Source organism: Diadema setosum, chromosome 11 (assembly GCF_964275005.1).
Source record: "Diadema setosum chromosome 11, eeDiaSeto1, whole genome shotgun sequence".
Taxonomy (NCBI): domain Eukaryota; kingdom Metazoa; phylum Echinodermata; class Echinoidea; order Diadematoida; family Diadematidae; genus Diadema; species Diadema setosum.
In genome coordinates, this window is record NC_092695.1 from 28,883,387 (window position 1) to 28,905,471 (window position 22,085).

At 39.8% G+C, this 22,085-nt stretch overlaps 1 protein-coding gene across 1 annotated transcript in view; it reads left to right on the forward strand.

Moving 5' to 3' along the window:
* The first annotated feature begins 686 nt into the window (after positions 1-686).
* Positions 687-22,085, forward strand: part of LOC140234593 (uncharacterized) — a 35,477-nt gene continuing 14,078 nt past the window's right edge. The window contains exons 1-27 of the mRNA XM_072314621.1: positions 687-853; positions 1,737-1,754; positions 2,374-2,479; positions 3,095-3,206; positions 4,076-4,212; positions 5,130-5,388; positions 5,898-6,249; positions 6,896-7,036; positions 7,807-7,973; positions 8,583-8,677; positions 9,353-9,574; positions 10,189-10,377; positions 10,988-11,134; positions 11,600-11,818; positions 12,292-12,566; positions 12,993-13,274; positions 14,110-14,290; positions 14,777-14,846; positions 15,307-15,379; positions 15,709-15,736; positions 16,416-16,471; positions 16,893-16,949; positions 17,582-17,659; positions 18,372-18,521; positions 19,444-19,534; positions 21,152-21,250; positions 21,639-21,823. Coding sequence (XP_072170722.1) covers positions 687-853; positions 1,737-1,754; positions 2,374-2,479; positions 3,095-3,206; positions 4,076-4,212; positions 5,130-5,388; positions 5,898-6,249; positions 6,896-7,036; positions 7,807-7,973; positions 8,583-8,677; positions 9,353-9,574; positions 10,189-10,377; positions 10,988-11,134; positions 11,600-11,818; positions 12,292-12,566; positions 12,993-13,274; positions 14,110-14,290; positions 14,777-14,846; positions 15,307-15,379; positions 15,709-15,736; positions 16,416-16,471; positions 16,893-16,949; positions 17,582-17,659; positions 18,372-18,521; positions 19,444-19,534; positions 21,152-21,250; positions 21,639-21,823 — 3,956 coding nt within the window. The remainder of the gene's footprint in view (positions 854-1,736; positions 1,755-2,373; positions 2,480-3,094; positions 3,207-4,075; positions 4,213-5,129; positions 5,389-5,897; positions 6,250-6,895; positions 7,037-7,806; positions 7,974-8,582; positions 8,678-9,352; positions 9,575-10,188; positions 10,378-10,987; positions 11,135-11,599; positions 11,819-12,291; positions 12,567-12,992; positions 13,275-14,109; positions 14,291-14,776; positions 14,847-15,306; positions 15,380-15,708; positions 15,737-16,415; positions 16,472-16,892; positions 16,950-17,581; positions 17,660-18,371; positions 18,522-19,443; positions 19,535-21,151; positions 21,251-21,638; positions 21,824-22,085) is intronic.

A 22,085-nucleotide genomic window follows, 5' to 3' on the forward strand; every position in this document is an offset into this window, starting at 1 on the left:
CCAAGATCAGACAATTGACCCGTCGTGGCAGTAAAAGATACCGTGTATCGAACGTCATCTGCCCCGAAACTCCGGCAGCGTTGTGGACGCGTAGATGGTGCATTTCAATATCTGCTGCTTTCTTCGGACTCGTTGCGTGCGGGTAGGCCTATAGCGTAGCGTTGCCTCTCGCCTCTTGGACCGAAAGAGCAGTCTGTACTATTTATCGTTGGGGATATGGCTTCACGAAATCCCATTCCAGACAATCGTCAGTGTTTCTCCGAGATTAAAATTGTTAAATCTAGATTCTAACAGGTAATAGTCTAGAGAGGTTCTAACGTTATTTGGTTTATCGGATCTGTATTCTGTGGCGGCCAGAGGGGGGTCCCTCGGCACTCCGGCCAGTCATTTCCTACGAAACTGCATAAAGTGCTGCCACTCGCAATCGTATATCGTATGTTGTCATTAGTTATGTATCGTGTCAATTCATGTTGAACTGGGTCATGCTACCTCTTCTGCTCTAGTCAACACATGGCTTCTTTGGGAGTCCAGAACCTTATTCTGTACACCACAGTACTTCCTTGTTAAGTTGTAGAAAGTTGTATATTGAGCCCTTTGACTGACAAGGGCAGTCACTGTCATTTTCCTGTCCTCATACTATAGAGATCATGCAGTTCTCCATCTGATTGCAACGCAGATTGAGTGAAATGGAGGACCGCGGTCAATTCCGCAGCGGTCCCACGAGGGCCGAGATGTTGCGCATCAAGAAAGAGATTGAGGACATCAAGAGGAAGTCCCAGCTTGGTATGGAAGACATCCGCAAGGAGCAGGAGTTGGTGGAGCAGAAGATCAAAGAAAAAGAGCTGAAAATCAGGTGAAGATTAAACCCCATTGCCATACCCACACCTTGAAACGCAATTGATGAATTGTAATGCCATAATATTGTCTGTATCCATATGTGTGATGAAATGGCAACATTAAAACTAGTATTATTTCCCTCATGTGTATCACTTGTCTGTGTATGATCAGTATTTCATTTTCGGCACTACCTTTCTTGACTTGATCTCTTTCTTTTTGCTTGGAAAAAAAAAGTGACATGCAAATTATACAGTTTACATAAATTTGGTTCAAAGTATGCTAAAAGATGATTGAATGTTTTAGGTTTATCGAGGTAGCCAGGTGTGTCAATATACTCTCCCTTGACCAGCATGTATTGTATTGGTTCTTTCAAAATTCACATTTGCATTAAAAAAAAAAAATACATCTGACAATTATCAAAGCTAAAACTACTTTCTGTTGCAATGTGACAGTGTAATCAGAATTATGGTTTTATCAGAATCATATATGGTATAAAATCATTCAAACAATTTTTTTTTTTGCTCAACTGTCTGAAATTGGATGGTACTGTGTCTGTTAAAAAAAGATAAAATGAAAGAAGCCTGTTCTCAGCAATGTTTTTTTTTTTTTTTTTTTTTTTTTTTTTTTTTTTAATCAACATGAGTGGTACTTTCTTTCTATCGCAGAAACTTTATATGAGTTCATAGGTGAAGATCATGTAGTACGACAGTAAAATATCCTGCACATGTCACCATTAAAAAAATCTGTGCAAATCTGTGCTCTTGCTCCTAAGCTAGTTCCTTTGTCTGGATCTATGATCCTGAATCTACATTTTGTCTGTTGCCTTTCCTGACAATATATATTCTTCTTATCATCATCTTTTGCATGTTGTCTTTCCTGGCTCATGGATATGATGGCAGTGCCAAAGTCCACAGTGTGTAAGTATATATATTTTTTTTTTTCTGTGTAATAGTTCTTCTTGACTAAAACAATAATAAAATTCATCTTTTTAATCAAATGAATGACTTTACTCTGATATATTGAATTTTTCCCCCCAACACTGAAGTAATCACAAATACGGACAGTAGAGCAGCAAGTGTATGGGGCGAGACGTTAAATGTGTGGTGCATGCTGATGCATTCTGGAGGTTTGACTCTCATTAACTTTTCCACCAGCCCTTCCATTCATATTCCTTTACAAAGAACCAACAATGGCAATGTATGTTGCTACCATGGACAGATCTCCTTTAATTTTAGGGGCATAATTTTCTCTACTCTTCAAGGTAAAGTTTTCTGAAATATTACAAATTGTCTGTAGTTTAAAAAAAAAACCCAAAGAAACTGAGGAATTGGATTGAAAAAGAATACTGTGACAGCATATTTTGATGCAGACTTCAGCATGTAAGATGACAAAGCTTTCCCAAACGTCTCGATCATTTTAGTGCCTATGGAATGAATATGTATTTATCCTGATTTTTATTCATTCATTTTTTTTTTTTTCGTTGCCAGCATGCTGATCTTTCATTTGAGTAATCACATCCTTTCTTTGTTCACACAGGGAACTTGGTGAAGACTTTGGAAAAAAGTGCATGCCTTACCTTCGGAATTCGGAGCCCCACTTTGAGGAAGAGTACCTGTTGAAACCTGTTCCACCACCAAAATATGTACGTAGTTTAGTACACAACCAGAGGAAAGTTACTTTATTAAAAAAGTGTCATTTATTTTGTGGAAAAAAAAAAACACTACTTTTTTAATCATACTCCAAAAATAGCATATAACAATTATTTCTGAACTATTCTAATATCAGTTAATCAGCTATTGTGATGTGGTGTGGACATAAGCCATAGTAACCCCTTTGAGGATGGGCTGATACTGCTACAACACACATTTTCTATAGACACCTGCCTGAGTATACTCGGGACTCGTCTTCAACGGTTTAAGGACACCTGCTTTCTCCTTATTTGTTGTGTGCATGAAAATCATTCCTGTCAAAATTTATTAAATCAGAACAATGTCATCATGACTGTGCATAATGTTTATCAAAGAGAGTACATTCTGCTCAAACCCCCTAGAGCAGCCACTTTTATTCTTCATACAACTAAGCAGATAATACTGTTTTGTTTGTTTGTTTGTTTTGTTTTTTTGGAGTGGGGAGAGGGGGGGGGGGAGGTGATGTAAAAGTGAGCAGATAGTCCTATACAAGCTGTGTTGAGTGGTATGCTGGTATTATACAATAATCAAGTCTTTGATATCATCATCATTTCTTTTGCCTCTGCCAGGACACAGGTACGGTTCCAACGTACAACCCACTTAACAAGAGCAGCGTGGCCCCACAACAAGCCCAGACCAAGAGGTTTCCCTACAGCAAGGCAGACACGGTCACAGTGGAAGGTAAACTGTTTGAGATTGCAGAGGTAACTCTTGGAAATTTTGTGATGCAGGGCACCTTCTAAAATAGCGAACTTGTCCAATGACAGAGATATGCCTTCCTATATGATAATAACTACAAGTGGACTGATAAAGTTGCAAAGACAGTCATGTTAGCTGTCTTCCGGAGTGCTTTCTTTGCCCACTGGCACAGATGTTTACCTCCGCCAAGGAGGTTATGTTTTTGCTGGCGTGTGTGTGTGTTTGTTTCTTTGTCTGTGTGCAAAATAACTCAAAAAAGTTGTGAACAGATTTGGATGAAACTTACAGGAAATGTTGATAATGACACAAGGAACAAATGATTAAATTTTGTTAGTGATACAGAGAAGGATTTTTGATCATTTGGCAGGTAGGGTCAATAAACTGGTAGTTCAAGCTGCGTGTATTTGAGGTTTGCTTTCGCTCACGAAAGCATTTACATGTTTTCTACTCAAGTCGCCGCGTAGCATGCAGGAAGTTGTGTGATGTAAGCAAAAGGCTTCCATATTGGGAACTTCCGTGATTTTCAGTGTGCATGTATGGGGGGAAATGAGCTGCTTGGTGGAGGTTTGCGCTCTCTGAGTGATTTTCTAGTTGCAAATGACTGGAAATTGCCTGATCCTGTTGATGATCCCTATTGTGTCACATTGACCTTCCTAGTGGACTGTTAAAGGCACATTGTTACACCCGAGTGGGCTGTCTTAGTGGCAATAAAGTCAAGTTATGCAGGTATTATCCAAACGCTGATGATAGTGCGTTGCAAGTTACGGTTAAGTGCCTGGGCACATAAAAGGTTAAAGGAAAGATAGTGTGGCTTGATGCTAACCTTGTATTGCTGTTCTTTGCTCCAACAGAGATGAGAAAACCTCATGTCCAGACAGTGGGAGTACTGCCCGTCAGGAGCACAGGGGACGTGGCTAACCTGAATGTGATGCTACAAGGCAAGCCAGTCATATCAAAGCAGGATGCTGAGATCTCAGCCATCCAGGAGGTAACTAGCTCAGTCAATGGTTTAACGAGTATGGCATTGCCAATCAAAGTAGGAAACTATAGTTAGACCATTTTCATCTCTGAATATTCCACATAAATTCATGTTTTTCCTTGGGATCAGTGTAAAAATACTCTGTAACTTGCTTCATTTTTTACAAAGGTTTAAGTGATTTCATGGTAAATCATTGGCACAGTCAGATCTCTATACAAAGGCTGCTAGTCTTATGGAATTTAAGTTTCCTCTATGCCGATAAATGGCATGTCTAGTCAAGATGTCTTTTTTTATATATATTTGACTTGCTCCCTCCCAGATCATGGTGATTTTTCATTTTGTCGAACTTTCAGATGGAATTGTGACAGTACTTGCTTGTACTGCAAGTGTGTCATAGTATTGTAAATGGAAGACTTTGGCTATCTCTCATTCATGCTCACTTTCTGTAGACTTTACAAAGGATAGCTCTTGGAAAAGACATCTTGACTTCACCTACATGAAAGAACAGAAAAAGTGAACTCAGTACCTGCTACTGCCATTTCTTTGGTAAACTCAGGCGCCCTTTTGTATGATTATGCATTGGCTGCATATTGCCATGCACAATGTATTGATTCAGAAACTGAATGATCATTGTTGTGGCCAGTATACTAACAGCAAGATACAAACTGAAATTATGATATGTGAGCCTTTTCTGGCCAGATCAGTTTCTGACGAGGAGTAATAAATGTATTATGGATAAATTGGTACAATGGTTTATGGATTCAAAATCTTTGATAAAATAGGTGTATGCAAGAGAGATTAAAGGTTATCTCTCTGTTTTTATTTGCTGTCTAATAAAAAGACTTATTGATAAAAAGACAAAATACTAAGACTTATTGTTACATAATGTATACCTAAACATCTTGAACACTACTCTCTTCCTGCAGGAAAATGCAGTTCATTCTACCACCCCAGTCACCACACGCCCCCAGACTGCAGTTGATGAAGTGCCAGAGGCAAACCAGGCATTCCTGGCCCAGGACCTACCACTGAAACCCCAGACCCCGCCCAAGAAGCCCGCCATTCTCAGCTCAACGGGGACGCTGGCGGCCGTCACCTTCCAGGAGCGGGCCAAGCCGGTTCCCAAGCCCAGAGTAGAGAACCCCCCAGACCCAGTGCCACGGAGGAGACCCAGAGTGAGGCAGGGTGAGTCAGTTTTGCTTACTATCTTTTCATCTCATCTGATCAAGGGTTGATGTTTACATATTTGTCATAATTTGTAACAGTACGGTATGTTCAGTATGCTTTTGCAAATATAAAACTGAAATCAGAATGATGTGCAGCTTTGCCAAGCAGAGGTTTTGAGTGCTCATAGTGATTGTGTTTGTAGGAACCATGAACATCTAATAATTGCATTATTCTGTGATGATGGCAAGACGTTTATGTGTCAGCTAACTATGAGAATGATAGCGTTATCTTTACATGGTCCATCCAAAAATAACTACTTGATATAAATGCATCATGATGTCCAAAGGATCTCATGGTACAAGTTTTTTCTTTTAGGGTAATGGGGTATTTCAACTAAGCAACGAGGAAATCAAACAGGATGAGATGTGTATTGCTGTGTAGTGTGAAGCAAGCAATTAAACAGGTTTTTGAAATAGTACATGGAAATTTATTTAAGTGGAATACAAATATGGATAATATCTCCACAGAGGATAAGGAAAGCCTGTCAGTCCCGAAGTCAGCCAAGTCTTCGCGGTCCTACCAGAGTGAAAAGAGCGTTGGCAGCCGCCGGTACGTCAATGGCAAGACCAGCACCATATCCGTCCGCTCCATCCACTCATCCCGCCATCAGATGACCGACGACGAGAGCCACGACAGCAGCGGCGACGAGAGCTCCGTGGACGGCGGGCACGTCTCGCGCCACACGGCCACGACCCGCACCAGCCACCTCAGGTCGCGCACCACGGGCTCGGCCGCCTCCTCTGGCTCCCACAAGTCCTCCAGTGAGCTCCTGCAGGAAGCCCAGGAAATAGCCAGCATGGACAGCCTGTCTAGACCCAGGTATGCCACGTTGGCATTGTCGGAGCCGTAGATCGTAGCCACTTTGCATTATTACTTGTGTTCCTTTATTTGCAAATTTAGTTGACGAGTTAATATTTGAAGAAAATTAATACCTGATATGAAGCAAAATTATCTGATATTAGTCTGGAATATCTGTCTGTCTTTTTCCAAATGATTTTGATGTTGGAAACTGCTTGATATGCATTATATATATGCAACTTTATTTGGCAGAATTAATGTCACATTGAAGGTTTACTTTGTGAGGAAACAATTGTGTGAAATTGAAAGTGAAAGCATGCATGGTGTACACTTCCCTTAACCTGTTTAAGACTAGTCCTGAGTATACTCGGGCAGGTGTCTATGGGAATTGCGTGTTGTGGCAACATCACCCCATCCTCAACAGGTTAACCTGGCAAGAGGACTTGGGCTGATAGGACTAAGGTGGTGAAAAAGCACCACAAAGAAAGATCGAGAAAATGCAAGAAAAAATCAGGTAGAAATGAAGGCAAACTTCCAGTTATGAATATTAAAACGGCTCATACTAATATTCTCTGATTGGGCTGCAGTCACAGCACACTTTGTATTTGATTGATGTTTATTGTGTCAACATGTTTTCTTGTTCATTTCTGCCGCTGTGCTTCTGCAGAAAGAGGAGAACTCACAGCAAGTCTAGCAGGAGTCAGGGCAGTGTGGCAACCACCGTCCATGTGGAGAAGGAAGAGGAGGCTCCCAAGGAGAGATCAGTGGATGACATCATTGCATCTCTCAAGGCCCAGAGAGAACAAGGGTGAGTCAACTTCTGTGTCACTGTTAACCCATTCCATACTGAATTCTGAAATACCCATAGACTAATATGCAGGCCAACAGGTTCCCGCATGGAACGGGTTAACTTCCTATGATGAGCTGGGATGCTGTTTTCTCTTGACTGAAATTCCATTTATCCATCCACCATTATTTTCCATTTGACTGCTGAGTTACAAAATGCAAATTTTTAACAATCTTCCTGTGTCTGCCATGAAGGAATTATTTCTGACATTTTCAAGCGTGGTAAGGGGTCATTCCATACTGAAAAGAGTACCATCTTTCACTAAGGCTAATTTCATGTTTTGTGCTGTACAATCTTGTGTGAAAGCATGTCAGTGAAAAATCGCAGCTGGCAACATGCACATGAAAAAATTACCCCTAATAAACTGCTTGTATTCTGTCATCCTATGCCTAGAGAACCTTATCTCAATATATTTGTTCCGTACAATGCTCTATTTTCATGGGACTGTTTATTTATAGATGTTTTGCGACATAGACAGTTCTGTCTACAGAAATATTTATGACTTGAGCTTTGAGAATCACAATGGCATTATGACAAAATATTGTTCAGGAAATAATCATATGGACAAATATTTCTGCTTTCATTAATGTCTTGCTTGTTGTATAAATGGTATATATTATTGTGTATTTGTGTTTGTTTTTCATTGATAAACCCTTCCGTTTCAAGATGGTCTTCCTTACATTAGCATGCAACTAAAATGTGAAGTGATCATGTTGTGCACACTACCACAGATCAGTGAAGTCTGAAGCGGATGTTAAGATCATGGAAATCATGAAGAGGGTGATGTCGAGAACGGCCGAAGTCCTTGGGTCCAAAAATGACGGCGTGACAGAGGACAGGAGGCCGGAGCTAGATGAAGGGCTGGAGGAAGAACCGGACATGGAATCACAAGAAGGAGGTGGGCGTGGTCATGCAGCACCCCTTTATGACATGGGTGATGATATTTTACCTCATAATTGGAGTGGAACATCTCTTGGCAAAATATGCCAGAGTTTCAACTCCCATATCCAAACCCTGTTATATTAACCCTGCAGGAACTGTAATCACATACTGGAAAAGTGGATATTTTTGCACGACTAATTTTTTACGCTTTGCCAGGTAAGAAAAGTTTCACATGTTTTTAATTCAGCGGGATTATGATATCAAATACAGGAGCATATGGCAAGCACTGAAAAATATTTGTGTGCTTTTATTTTTGTGCTAGTTTCTGGTTGTGCGAAATGCACGAAAATTTCAACACTGCGAAAATTTCCACTTTTACAGTAGGCAGGAGACTGTGTCACAATGATGCCCTATGTTTACCCCAGGCACATTTCATGGTATGTTGGTTCAGAGTTAGCATTCCTCCTTTCCCAGCTTCCCACTATTGCTTCTCTCTTCAACACTCCTCCCGTAACAAGAGGAGAGGTGTACTCTTCCCTTCCCATCTTCTTGTTTTCCTTCAGTCCCACGTTACTGTTCATTTGATCTCTGTGCCACTGCTTTACTTCCCATTGTTTCTGTGTAGCTCTTGGTGTTCCAGAGGTTAATGTGGAGGAGACCGATGAAGTGGGAAAGGAGTCCATGGACACAGATGGCACTGTGGATTCTGGCCTGTTGAAGGTGAAGATGCCTTATGATGATGATGGTGGTGATGATGATGATGATGATGAATAACAATAACAGTGTTGAAGGTACTGATGATGATAATGATGATGACAACAATACAATGTATATTAAATGATAATGACAGTCGTAATAAGGGTCTGATATTGCAGGAGTTATTCCTGCTGGTAATGATGAGAAAGGAGTTGAAGATGATAGTGCTGATGGTGATTGTATAATATGGTACATCGTCTGCCACCCACCTCACTTTGACATATGTAGATGTAAATGCACTGATTATGACAACATAGATAATTGTAATACAAGAGTACCGTAGTACTCTTAATGATCTAAACGTTTGTTTGATATCTCATGTTGAGTACCATTTGTGATCCTTTCAACACTCAGCGAACTTGAAACACAAATAGTGCATACAACTAACAAATAAAACCAGTTGATTGTGTTGTGAGGTACTGCTCTAATTTACATTACTCCTTGTGGTTGAGCTTTAACTAGTTCACTATTAGACCAAGTGGCCTCATAAATTTAGCAGTAAGGCTTGATCCATTTTTACTTTGTGGATGCTGCTGATGCCAGTGGTATCCTAGCTTTGTGGTGTGAAAAGAATGAATGTTGTCAAGCTGTGCTAGCTCTAGTTATGTAAGTGTTCCTACCTCAATATTTGGCCCTCAGGGTGACATCAGTAGCAGAAGGCCTAGCAAGGTGTCGGTGGTGTCTGATCTCAGCCAGGCTCCCAGCAAGGATCTGAGCGACGCCAAAACGGGAGAGGAGGGTGTCGACGGGGACAAGGATGAGTTGGAACAGAAACCCTCCGTCAAATTCCAGGAGGCTGAGATCATGATGGAAGCGGAGGAGGCAGAGGAAGAGGAGATTGACCTTGAGAAGGCGTGGCAGGTAAGCAGTGGGTCAGAGTGATTGCTCTTAGAAGTCATTATGATCCGGACTTTCATCCTTAAAGTGAATGTTGCAGGCTTGATGTGTCCACGTGTGCTCACATAAACAATCTATCCAAATATTGTTTATCAACATTTAGAATTGCAGGATGAAATGGGTACCTTAACTAATTACACATCCGTGTACTTAGCATTCTTGTATCTGAGAATTATCTTGTCATGTAATTTCTGTTCAGCTGGTGACCTCTTGCTTCTAAATCCTATTTGATTATACATCTTGTGTTTAATTATGTCATATGTGTGTCATCTTGTTTTTTGTATCAACTTGTTTCCTTGCGGGTAAGTACAGTTTCATCGTGCAAAATATTTCAATCATTGGCTCCTGGACTGGAATAACATCCCTGACAAGATAAAAATGCTCTGTTGTTTCTCTTCCTAGAGTGTATAGAAATGATATGCATACTTTAATGTGCACTTTATAAAAATAGTACATTATTATTATCATCAACTTTCAACATGCATTCTTGTGACAGATTTATCACTGTCTGTTATTGTAGTTATCAAACCATGTACATATATCGCTCACCCCACTGCCCTGTATCCATCCCCCTCCAGGAGTTGACAGCTCCTTTGGATGTCAGCTATGCCGACGTGGTGAAGGTGGAGGGCGAGAAGAAGGAGATGCAGGAGAGGGCAGTGTTTGACCCCGCCCAGCGGGGCGGCACCCCAGTCCAGACCGTCATCGGGTCCTCCGTCTCATTCCTCTCCATGTGGGCTCCGCAGGAGGAGGAGAGGAAGAGAGAGGTGAGAATGTCCCCACCATACCACTTTCTCACTGCGTCGTTGGTAGTCAGTTTTATTTCAAGGCTATAGAACAACAGCATCTGCTAGCAGGAAAATGCCGTTACCAACAGACCTATTGTCGCAACTAATTGACAAATTGCCCTACATAGACCTATTGTCTGTATGTGATCATCAAAGTCTATATCATTTAATTTAGAAGAAACTTGAGTATACAATATGTAATGTGTTCAAACCTTTAGATCTTTATTTTGGCCACAGGTAAAACTGAATTGAATTGACAGTACTTTCAAGTGTGATATTGAAGCTTGAACTTGTCACTCGCCAAAATTGAAAGAAGCCAGCTATTTGTGTTTGTTTAGATGTTTATTTTTTTCACATGCAGATATTTGCATTTGGATTTGTTTATACAAGAAAACCTTGTTTTGTAAATTAGGTCTAAGTATATATTCCAACCCAAGTGAATTTTGAGCTTCCATGATTTAAGATTGGCAAATTGTGTGCACAACCACAGTAATTAACAACCAATGTGTAAAGAAAGGAGCTATCAAGAAAAGTTCTCGCATGGATAGAAAATATTGTAATGAGAAAAAAAAATGCCCTCTTTTTCTAGGTTACTTCTGAGCCCATGGATTACAAGCTGAGGGAAAGCATCCATCACTTCTGCAACATTCCCACCGACCTGACCCTGAGCAGAAACCTCCAGATGGTGACCCGGTCCCACCACGCCCCAAGCAAGGATCCCGCAACAAGACTCTTGGCTAATCTAGTGAGTGTCTTCAGTCTTTTTCCCTGCACACTATTTCTGGTACTCTCTCTCCAGATCACCATAGTATATTGCAGCTTACCAGTACTCATGCTGGATGTGTATATTGGCATTTGGAATGTAGAATCAAAGATATGCATGTTAGATCCATTCTTAATGTGTCTTCTGCACTTTGAGACCCATCTGACTCACATTGTTGACGGATAGATAGTTCATGGCTACCGTAAACAAATATGGCATGGTAACTACATGAGCAATTTCAGTTCATTTAATGTAATACCTCAGGAGTAATCCTGTATCATATGAACAGAACACAAACATTTATGTCTTCTGTTGACATAAACCCTCAGAGTGAATGTAAGGACTTCTGTGTTATGGAGACAATATAAAGTTTATACTTTTAACTACCAAATGTCTGATTATGCACCAATCACATACTTTCCTGCCGTCTTGCTACAGCTGGCTCCATCTCGTGCGACGACGCCTAGCAACACCCCCTCCATGCAGGAGAGACAGAAGCTGATGTCTGCTGCTGCCAGACGCATCCTCCGGGAGGCGGAGTCCATTGATGCGGGAGACCAGCATCCCGGGGCAGGAGGAGGAGGAGAAGCAAGGCAGAGGGAGGAGGAGGGGGAGGCGAGGAGTCTGGAGACCTGGGAAAAGAGAGCCATGCAGCTGGTAGGAACAGTTTGCTGGAGTGAGAGTTTGAATCATGATCTCAAAAAGTCATTTTGTTTCTTTGGGTGTAGCTAGCTCTGCTAATCAAAGATGACACAAATTAAGTGTGGAATGAAACAAATGAAACAAAGCCGTACAAATCATTGCAACTCAAAAAGGAAGTTATGACCAATTCATTCGTAAAAGCCATTAAATATGGACTGGTACAGCAGAAAACTGTTTTAGTCAAGTGACTTTAATATCAGGTATGTAATTCTCATTAGTTTTTGTACGTGAAATTTGTACTCATTTCACATTTTCTTGAATTACTCATTTCCAATCATTTGTTCAATTTTGCTCAAGTTGTGATCATCTGTATGTCACAGTTTGTACTAAGATCAACAATCTCTGTAGGGTAACTTTTCCTTAAGAGATGAAAAGCCCTGTGCTCCTGCAGGTTAAAAGATTCTCACCCCATTCTCCCCACCTTGTAGTTTGATGAAGAGGCCCTTACCATTGTTGGTCAGCCAGCCCCAATCCGCAGTGACCAGGACATCTCCCGCCTCTACTGGACCCCAGCTCCACCCAAGATGAACTTTGAACCGGGCTACATCAGGAACATCCTGTACCCAGAATTCCAGGGGATAGGCGTGAGCCAGGAACTGGAGAGGCTGACCTCCGTGGCGACGACCGACGGGGAGGATGCGGATGTGGATGTCATGTCATCCTGGAATGAGGCCGACTTGGAGGAGAGGTTGTTTGCGGAGAGGTAATGCCGCTGATTACTTCACATCATTCAAAACAAATTTGAAATGAATTTGTCCTCCTCTGCATGCACTATACTACCAGGTATTTTTGGATTTTCTTCCTTAAACAGAAAATGAATATTAGACTTGAACTGTTTTACTGATTGATTAATAGTTGATTGCATTGACTTTTTAGTGAAGTCCATTTTTCTGCGTATTTGGCTTTCATATTTTATTCCCTGTAAAATCAACACATTAATATCTTATACAAGCCTACTTTTGTGGAGCAAATACTCACTCAAAATCAGTTGTTAAAAAAAAAACCTGTGGTAGTCGCGTGTGCAGCCATACCGTCCTGATATAAAGGAGTATTCAAGATTTTTGTTGGGGACCCAACTAATGAAGATCCCTCATAATAGAGTGTAAATTGTATTTGTCTTTTTTGTCAGAATCATGGGACGCAACTACTCATCCAGCGAGGACCTGACTGAGCTGGGCCGGGCCAAGTATGCCAAAAAGCTGAAGGGGAAACCCCCGCCCTTCCTCCGCCCTGCCTCTTCATCATCTGAGGTCTTACCCCCTGAAGAAGCTGTAGGTATTCAGCCTCCCACTGGGGAGGAGTCAATGGAAGGACTGCGTGCACCGTCGTCATTTAGCGGTAGCAGGCTGTCCTTCCACAGCAGACCAGGTTCTGTGCTCTCTGATTCCAGACCTCTGCTTCACCGAGTCAGGTACAAATGCTGATTATAGATATTTTGTTCTTTCAACCCTTCACCTAATATGTGGTAGCATGTGTGTTTTGCTACGCCCAAATGCTTTTCGTTGGCAATATGTGATTAACCATGTATAAACATTCATATAAAGCTACATCATAGCTATTGTCAATACAGTGTTCATAAATATGGATGATGACTGAATATCTTTTTTTCTACCTTCACAGTGATGTAATAGTGAAATTCTCCTATTTACTTTGATAGAGTAACCTATAATTACATACAAGCACTGTTCTTGCAAATTACCATGTTAGTAATAATGTCCTTGTGTTGTCAGGTACCCATTCATGCACATGATTAACAGAGACATAGAAGGTTGAACAACTTGTTTGTTTGTTTGTTATTTTTATTTTATCACGGGGTTAAAAGCTCTCAATCAGCGAAGAGGTTGTTTTTCAGTGAGGCCATGAACAAAGCATTTGACATAAACAGAACAAATCAAAGGTATAGAATGAAACAATATCAATTCAAACATGGAGGTGATACAAATATCAACAAAGAACAAAACACAACATAACAAAACAAAGAATACTCTATTTAAAAATCAGTATAATATGGATGCATGCACCGAGCAGGATTCAAGTGCACGATATTCTTTCTACAAGTGTAGAACCTGTTTCACTGACTAACTGCCACACAGCTTAAGGAACACTTCCTTTTAATACACATTTTTTTGTTTTTTTTTAACTCTTCACCTCACTGCTTAAGAACACCCTTTGGATCAGCTTAAGACTAATCTGTCCCTTTCTCACCCCTCTCTGTCTTTGCACCTTGTTTCCCTTTCCCCCACCAGGAGGACTCGCTCAGCACCTGAGCTGGAGGGAGACGATCTCCCCCTCCAGGTGCCCACAGACTTTGAAGCCTGCATGGAGGACGTTAAGAAGCACAAGCTCTACCTGATGGAGCTGAGGGACCGCAAGGAGCTGGAGGAGGATGAGGAAGTGATTGCAGATGCGGAGCTCAGCAAAGAAGGGGTGAGTTGCACCTGACTGGTACCTTACGATGACATCACCTGTGGCTACTGGATGCTACCTTGATCATCAGTGTAGACTTCTACAATTATTTTGTGTGCGCATTGTAACCCCATGGCTTACAACCAGGGAGGGAGGATTTTGAAGTGAAAGTAGTAATGCTTCCTTTCACATACATGCATCTCATAGCTTTCACATGCATGCATCTCCTAGCTTATTTTATTGTCTTATTTACTTTAAAAAAGTGTGTTTACATCTTAAAAATGCCTGTAGAGTGTTTCCAGTATACCACATACATATCTTAACTTAGAATGATCTGTGGAATTGAATAAATCCAGCTGACAGTACATTATGACTTGTTTGTGTGATAAATGGAGTTCCCTAATCTAAGTCTACTCATCTCAGTGTGTGGTCTTACACTTGATTTTTCCTTCAAGTAAATTCGTCTTGTAAATGATTGAATTTGATATTCTTTTTGTCCCTGTATAGTCTGATCCAGCTGCAGTCAGGTCAGAGGTCAAATCAGCTACTCCTGAACACAGTATACTTAGGAGACCGGGTAAGATATACTTTGTACTTCACAAATCAGACTTTTCTAAATGATTGTCATTAATTTCATGTATACACTGTTTGTACTACTCATTGTTGTTATCTTCATGTTTTTTCACATGTAAATGGTCATATAACTACATAGAACAAAATACATCATAGTCGCTAGTTATGAACTACCTATAGTTATTCAAATCATGTTCCTGGACTTCAGTTATCTGAAGCATATTCATTAAAGAAATAGCCATTTGTGGCAACCACGTTCTTGAAGTATACTGTATAATTTCACCCGAGAAAAGACAGAGTTATACAGACTTGTCACTTGCTGTCCTACTCCTATTAGAAATCATCTCAGTAGCATTTGCTAGATGTGCCAGTGTAATCATATGATATTGATGATTGTATAAGGTATATTTATTTTCCAACTCATGTTTTTTCTTATCTCTGTTTGTTTTTATGTATGTTTGTAGATGATGGGCCATCACTTGCCCAACAAGCGAGAGAAGCTGGAATGAAATATGTCATCTATCCTGCTCGCAAAGGGTGAGTGAATGATAGACTGATATAGATACATTGAACATTGTGTTTTGTGATTGATAAAGCTGTTGGAGTAGTTACTGTGATATCATTTGGTTCTGCTGGATAACATGTTAGCTCATTTGTCACTCTATTGATGAAATATGTAGGGAAAAGGGCAATATTGATGATTTTGGTGAAGTATCTAGCAATGAGGTACAGAAAAGTTTGAACTGTGATACTATGTTTAATACTCACATTTGATTTAATTATAAATCCTCTGTTGGGCCAGTAATTGCTTATTGATGCCAATATATTTATTATCTCACCCTCATTTTACCCTTTGCCTCTATCAGGAAAAAGAAAAAGAAGCAATGGGATCCAGTAAGTACATATTCTACTTAGTTTTGTAGTGTTGCCTTTAAACATAACTTTCTGTATAACCTTTAAAAGCTAGCATGATACTGTTTTACCATCAAAATACTTTGGAGAGAATGACAGATGTGCTGCACTGCAAAACTGAAATGATTTCTAATACTGAGTATGCATTTATTTGCTGCAACAATGACTGATAATGCAGCCATGGCAGATATTTCCCTGAGTTACATTGTCTAGGAGGTAGCCAATCACCTATAATACATCAGTATGAATTTGTTTGTTTTCAATCTGCACAGAAACAGTAATTAAAGACAAGAAATGTTATCTATTACTTCAAAGTTGAGTATTGCCATACGTCAAATGACAGGTCATATATAGGCAACTCCTGTTGTAATAAAGTCCTTGGGACTAGCAGTTTTCTTTTGTTAAGATAGAGAATAATGACATAGTAGATGATAATTTGGAAACCTGAATTCTTACTTTATTGTGGCAAGAATTCCATTATAACCGTGTTTGTTATAACAGAAGTGCACTGTATCTGCAGCATTAAGTGGTTATATCAATTTAATCGTTTTGTGAGAGATATAAAAGAGAGGATTCCTACTTACAAAGTTCGCTAATATCATGCCTTTTCCTATTCTTCTGTGCATACATCATGCCTTTTCCTATTCTTCTGTGCATACAGAGACGATTAAGACAGATTGAGGACTTCCTGAGGCAACAACCAAACAAGATATCCAGGTAAGGAATGACATTCTTTTTTTTTTTTTTTTTTTTTTTTTTTTTTTGGGGGGGGGGGGTCTTCAAGAACATAATGGTAAAGATGTTTTCATGGCTTCAAGTTAATTTTTCATATTAGACATAGGTGATGCTCTTGAAATAAATGCACAGTTTGTACTTTTTTTAAGGATATTGAATATTTGAAACCACTTGATGTGATTTAAAAACTGATGTTATGCTTACCTACTAGTTACGGACTACTGTGCTCTTTGACAGAAAATTTTTTGCCTATCTGGGGATCTGTACTTTCTCTAGATTCCTTGTGTGCAATGTGTATTATGAAGTTTTCATCTTTTCATGTGTCTTGCAAAATATGTCTGTATCAGTATTCCTACTGAAATCTTTCTTTTACCCTGTTCATGTCTACCACATGCAATTTCAGGTCTCTAAGTTTGCCGAAGATACACATACCGGTTGATCCAGAGGTCAGAGTTCCAAAGTAAGTCATTCTTTTGAAGTTTATAATAGAAGCTTTCTAATCTGTGAATTTGCTGAAATTTGTGTCTGTGGATTTGTTTCAGAGTAAAAGTTAAAAGAAATAAACTCTTGATGTCACATAGCTCTCCTAGTGATTATATGAGGTACACTTGTAGGCTTACATTGTAGATTTCAGTAGTTACAAAAAGTAAGTGGCAGATTTGTACCTTCAGTGTCCCGGTACACTTGAGTAGAAGTGGCTGTGCATAGTTTTTCCGTCTCTTCACTTTTTCTTTCTATTAATTTTGTGTGTGTTTGTGTGAATGTGTGTCTGTGTATGTGCATTGGTATTTTATGTATATAGCTAGCTGTGACAATGTATTCCAATTTGTGTAATTGTGATGAGCCCATTGAAGTCTTTGTGCCAATCAAACATTGTTGTTGGGTTTTTTTTCAGTGTCTGTTGTTCAGAAGTCAAAAGATTTCGAACTATCAAAATTATGCATTATGTGTGAGACTGTGGTGAACATCTTTGAGAATTTTGTTCACACATGATCAGAAGTACTTGTATATATTCAGAGCGTGTGTATAATCCTGTTTTTGTATTCATTATTTGACTTGAGTGCTGATGTTGTTTGTTGTGTCATTCTACAGGAGGGTTCGTCACAGGAGGAGAAAGAGTGAACCTAGTGACTTTGATTTTGACCAGTTCTTGAAGTCGAAGTTTGTCAGGTAAGTTTTATTCTCAACATCAGAGATAGATAGATGAATAAATGAATGGTATTTTATTAATGTCTTGCAGTCATAAGGCTGAATTGTGCAAAGAATTTCATTGTAAAAGAGACAAAAATGGTAACAAAACAAGTTTTCGTATATGAAATAAAGAGTAAAGTGTGCACACATAAATGAAATGAGGTCCTAGGAAATGCATATTCATGCATTCATGCTATCAAGCATTTCAGATTTTGTTTACAACATGTACAAGTAACCCTTTCTATGCCAAAAACTTTTGACAGTGCGTACAATGCTGTGGGATTTTCTGTGTCTGTGCCAATCAGCACCAAAAAGCACCCACAGGGTTTGGCAAAGGGTAAAGAAAATGTGTATTTTTTAATCAGTTTCTCATTTTGTTTCCCATTGTTTGTGTCTTGGTTGTTTGATATATATATCTACTGGTATATTTTCTTTTTCTATTTCCCCACATCTATTGGAGGATTTGTGAGTCCAGGAGTTAGAGATGAGAATTATGTTAATGGCAAACCGTCATGTTGCATATGTACGCGTACGTACATATATCATGACATAGTACAACATTGATGGCTTGTAAGAATAGAGATTCCAGAAGTTTAGCTTCTAGAAACTTTTGATACTTCTTGATTCTTCATCCATTAGAAAGCATTCTTTGCTCTTTCTAAATGTGAAATTCACTCTTCTCTTTCTGCAGGAGAGAAATCAATGTCCGGCAGTGGGTGCGAGACCTGTGGGATGAGTGGTTTGATGAGGTGTACCCTCCCAGTGACACGGCCAGTGAGACAGGCAGCCAGGGGGATGGAGGAGCGCAGTCAGTGACCAGTGGGGCCACACAAGCCAGGAGGTAGGGGATCAAGTATCATGCTGTACCCATGAATAATACTTCTGTCTTATTTACTGGTACCCAGGGCCAGCATCCTTCAGTAAACATTGCTGTCCCAGCTGGTGTTGCAAAATTTCATTACCCCAACTTTGACAGGTGCCCATTTATATACCACAGTCAAGAAGGATGTTATGTGGTGATACAGTTTGTCCAGGACTTTGACACCTTGTGGGATTTGAACACGGGAGCTCATTTGTAGGAGTCTAGAGCCTCATCCACTCTGCCATAATACTGCCACGGTAGACTTGTTCTGTTCCACACACAACAATAGTCACAGACTTAGAGATGTGGGCCCTGACCTTTTTTTCCTTTAACACATTGAGGATGGACTGATTTTGCTATAACACACATTTCCCATAAACACCAGCCCGAGTATTCTCAGGACTCTTCCTCAACAGGTTAAAGAAGCTAGATGATGACAAATACAAAACATGGTAATCAAATCTGTTTGTTCAATATTTGCTTACCCATCTGTATTGCTTTTGTCTATCACTGACTTGAGAATGTTCATCCCGGAGTTGTCAGTCAGACTTTATGTAATGTGCACAAAGGGGAGGGGGGTTCAAAGGGGAGGAGGAATTTATCTGAGGTGCTGTACAAACCACATGCAGCTTTGTTTGATACAAATAAAACTTAATTACATATTAGATCCTGCAACATAGCACTTTGAGTACAGTATGCCATACTTCTGTGTCAAGAAAATGAAGACTAGGCAAGACTTTGTCCAATAGTTTTTACTGGATTTGCTGAAATACTACATATAAAAGTACTTTCTTTAGATCATCAATAAATTTTAGTCTTAAAAATGGGCGATTGAAGTCTTTTACTCCATTTTTTGGTTGATTTTTTGATTTTTTAATTCTTTTTTGCCAATCCTGTTTAGGGGTCCCTCCACCATGAGTGCTGCAGTGTCAGTCATGTTAGAGGACCTGGACATTCCACCGGACACTGAGGAGGAGGGTCAACTGATGGAGGTCAGTCCCTTAGCAGAGTGACAATAACTGGACAATAACTGGACAATTAATGCCAAGTGATATCTCCCATGTTTAACAAGGCAATGTGCATACAAACAGACAAACAGTATGTGTTGGACAATTAATGTGTTTACTTAGGAATGCATTTGTTTCAGGTTGGAACAATTTATTTGTGATTGTTTGTTTCATGAAACATAGTCCTTAAAGGACAAGTTCACCTTCATAGACATGTGGGTTGAGAAAATGCAACAATATTAGTGGAACACATCAATGAGAGTTTGAGGAAAATCGGACAATCCGTTCAAAAGTTATGAATTTTTGAAGTTTCTGCTCAGTCATGGCTGGATGAGAAGACTACTATAGCTTGTGATGTCATATGAGTACAACTATATAAAGAAAATTCAAGATATTCTCACTTTTCTCACATAATAAAAGAACACTCAACTTCTCTCTTTCAGAAGTCAGGGGAAATAATATTACCCCTAACATAAGTCAGTAACATGTTGAAGAAATGTACACTTTATTCAAAAAGTCAATTTTTTTTGAAATTCTCTTTTTGTTTTCTTTGTATTGTTGTATGCAAGTGACATCATACACTGTAGTAGTCTTCTCCTCCAGCAGTGATTGCACAGATACTTAAAAATTCATAACTTTTGAACGGATTATCGGATTTTCCCCAAACTTTCACTGATGTGTTCTACTAATATTGTTGCCTTCATTCAATCCACATGTCTATGAAGGTGAACACGAGAAGTGCTTTCCAATGTTTGTCCCTTTGTCTAGTATGTATATTTTATCCCTTGCCTGTATGATAGGGATTATACGACACCTACAAAGATTCTTGCTGTCCGATTGGTCGGCTTCTCATCACATGACAATTACTAATAAGTTATTTACAATTTTTGTTGAGTATTTCTGTATATTGCACTCTTATGTCATCCCATTACATTTACTCCCATGATAGGCTCTTTTCATAATCTACTTGTAATTTTGCACTCATCTGACACAATGGACATACTTTTTCAGCCGCATCGACTCAGTCAGTTCAAGCTCATGCTCAAACATTAATTCATTGTCAACAGTATCCACGGATGGCCTCCATGTACGACTGTACCATTGTATAATCATTCACCTTTACTGTACCATTGTATAATCATTCACCTTTACCCCAAAATGGTTGCCATTTTTTCACTACACTCAGAGATTAGGATAGACCACATTCGTTGACATCCAAAGTGCTGTGTTAAACAAATTGTGAATGGTCTTTACTCGTGCAATGAAAAAGGATTTTGCATTAATAGGGGAAAGTTATGAGATGTTAAACTAAAGTCAGCAGCACCTCATGGAATAGCGCATTTCATCCTCCACCTTGTGCAAAGCCTTGTACCAGTGCACTCCTGTCCATTCACTGGTTGTATATTATATTACTCATTGCTGTGTGTTTCTATTGTAACGGTTTCTTTCTCATACATATCATTGCTCTATCTTATCATAATAATTATAAAGAGGAGAAAGGCACCCTTGGTCACTTCATTGTAGTCCACCTTGCAGTATATTGGTGAATTCATTCACAGATACATACAATACTCTTTGTGTTGACTGTCTCAATGATTGCAGGAGTTGTACAATGAGGCATTGTACATGACAGAGAAGATCAACACAGACCCCAAACCATCGCCCTTTGACCTTACGAGAAGAGGAATCATCTATCGCAAGGTACGTCAGAGCAGAGAAGGTATTTCTGTATCCCATGTTGTTCTGTAGCTAGCATTTTGTACAGGCTCGAATGTTGTGGATTTGTGATTTGTAATTTACCACGAGCATGGGCATTATATGGTAGTCATATTCTGGTTATGATTAGATAGAGGCATTGTGTTGGTTCTGTATTCACAAGAAAAAATGTGTGTTTGTAAATTGACAGCATTGCCTGTTTTTCAGCAATTTGTTGTTCTTATCTGGACGTGGCTCATATAGTCAGGCTGATTAGGCATTGACAGGCTGATCTAGACATTGACAATGAGTATGCATATGGCAGAGTGGCTAGAAATTATGCTAACATTGTCAAATAAAATTTTTTGTTATGATTTTCCTGCACACACCTTAGCTTGGGAAGCTGAAGCAGTCTTGGGATGACCTGAACCGAGCCATCGCCTTGGAGCCCCTCCTCCTGGATGCCTACTGGCACCGACACCTCCTCTTCCTCCTGAAGGAGAAACCCACCAAGGCCTTGGAGGACCTCAACACCATTCTCAAGATCAACAAGGACCATGTAGGAGCCTACCGGTCCAGGTGAGACCAAATTAGCCTGGATTGCCTTGTTTTCAGCATTATTGGTTCTTACACTGTAAACACAGAAATTTTTCAAGTGCATGACACTTTTGTGAATGTCATAAGGAGCCAAGATTCGCAAAGGTGAAATGCATACAAAAGTTCTTGTTCTCACATTGCATTGAATGCCAGTGGCAATTTAACCCATTGAGGACGGGCAGAATTTGCTGTAACACGCATTTCCCATAGACACCTGCCAGGGTATACTCAGGACTAGTCTTCA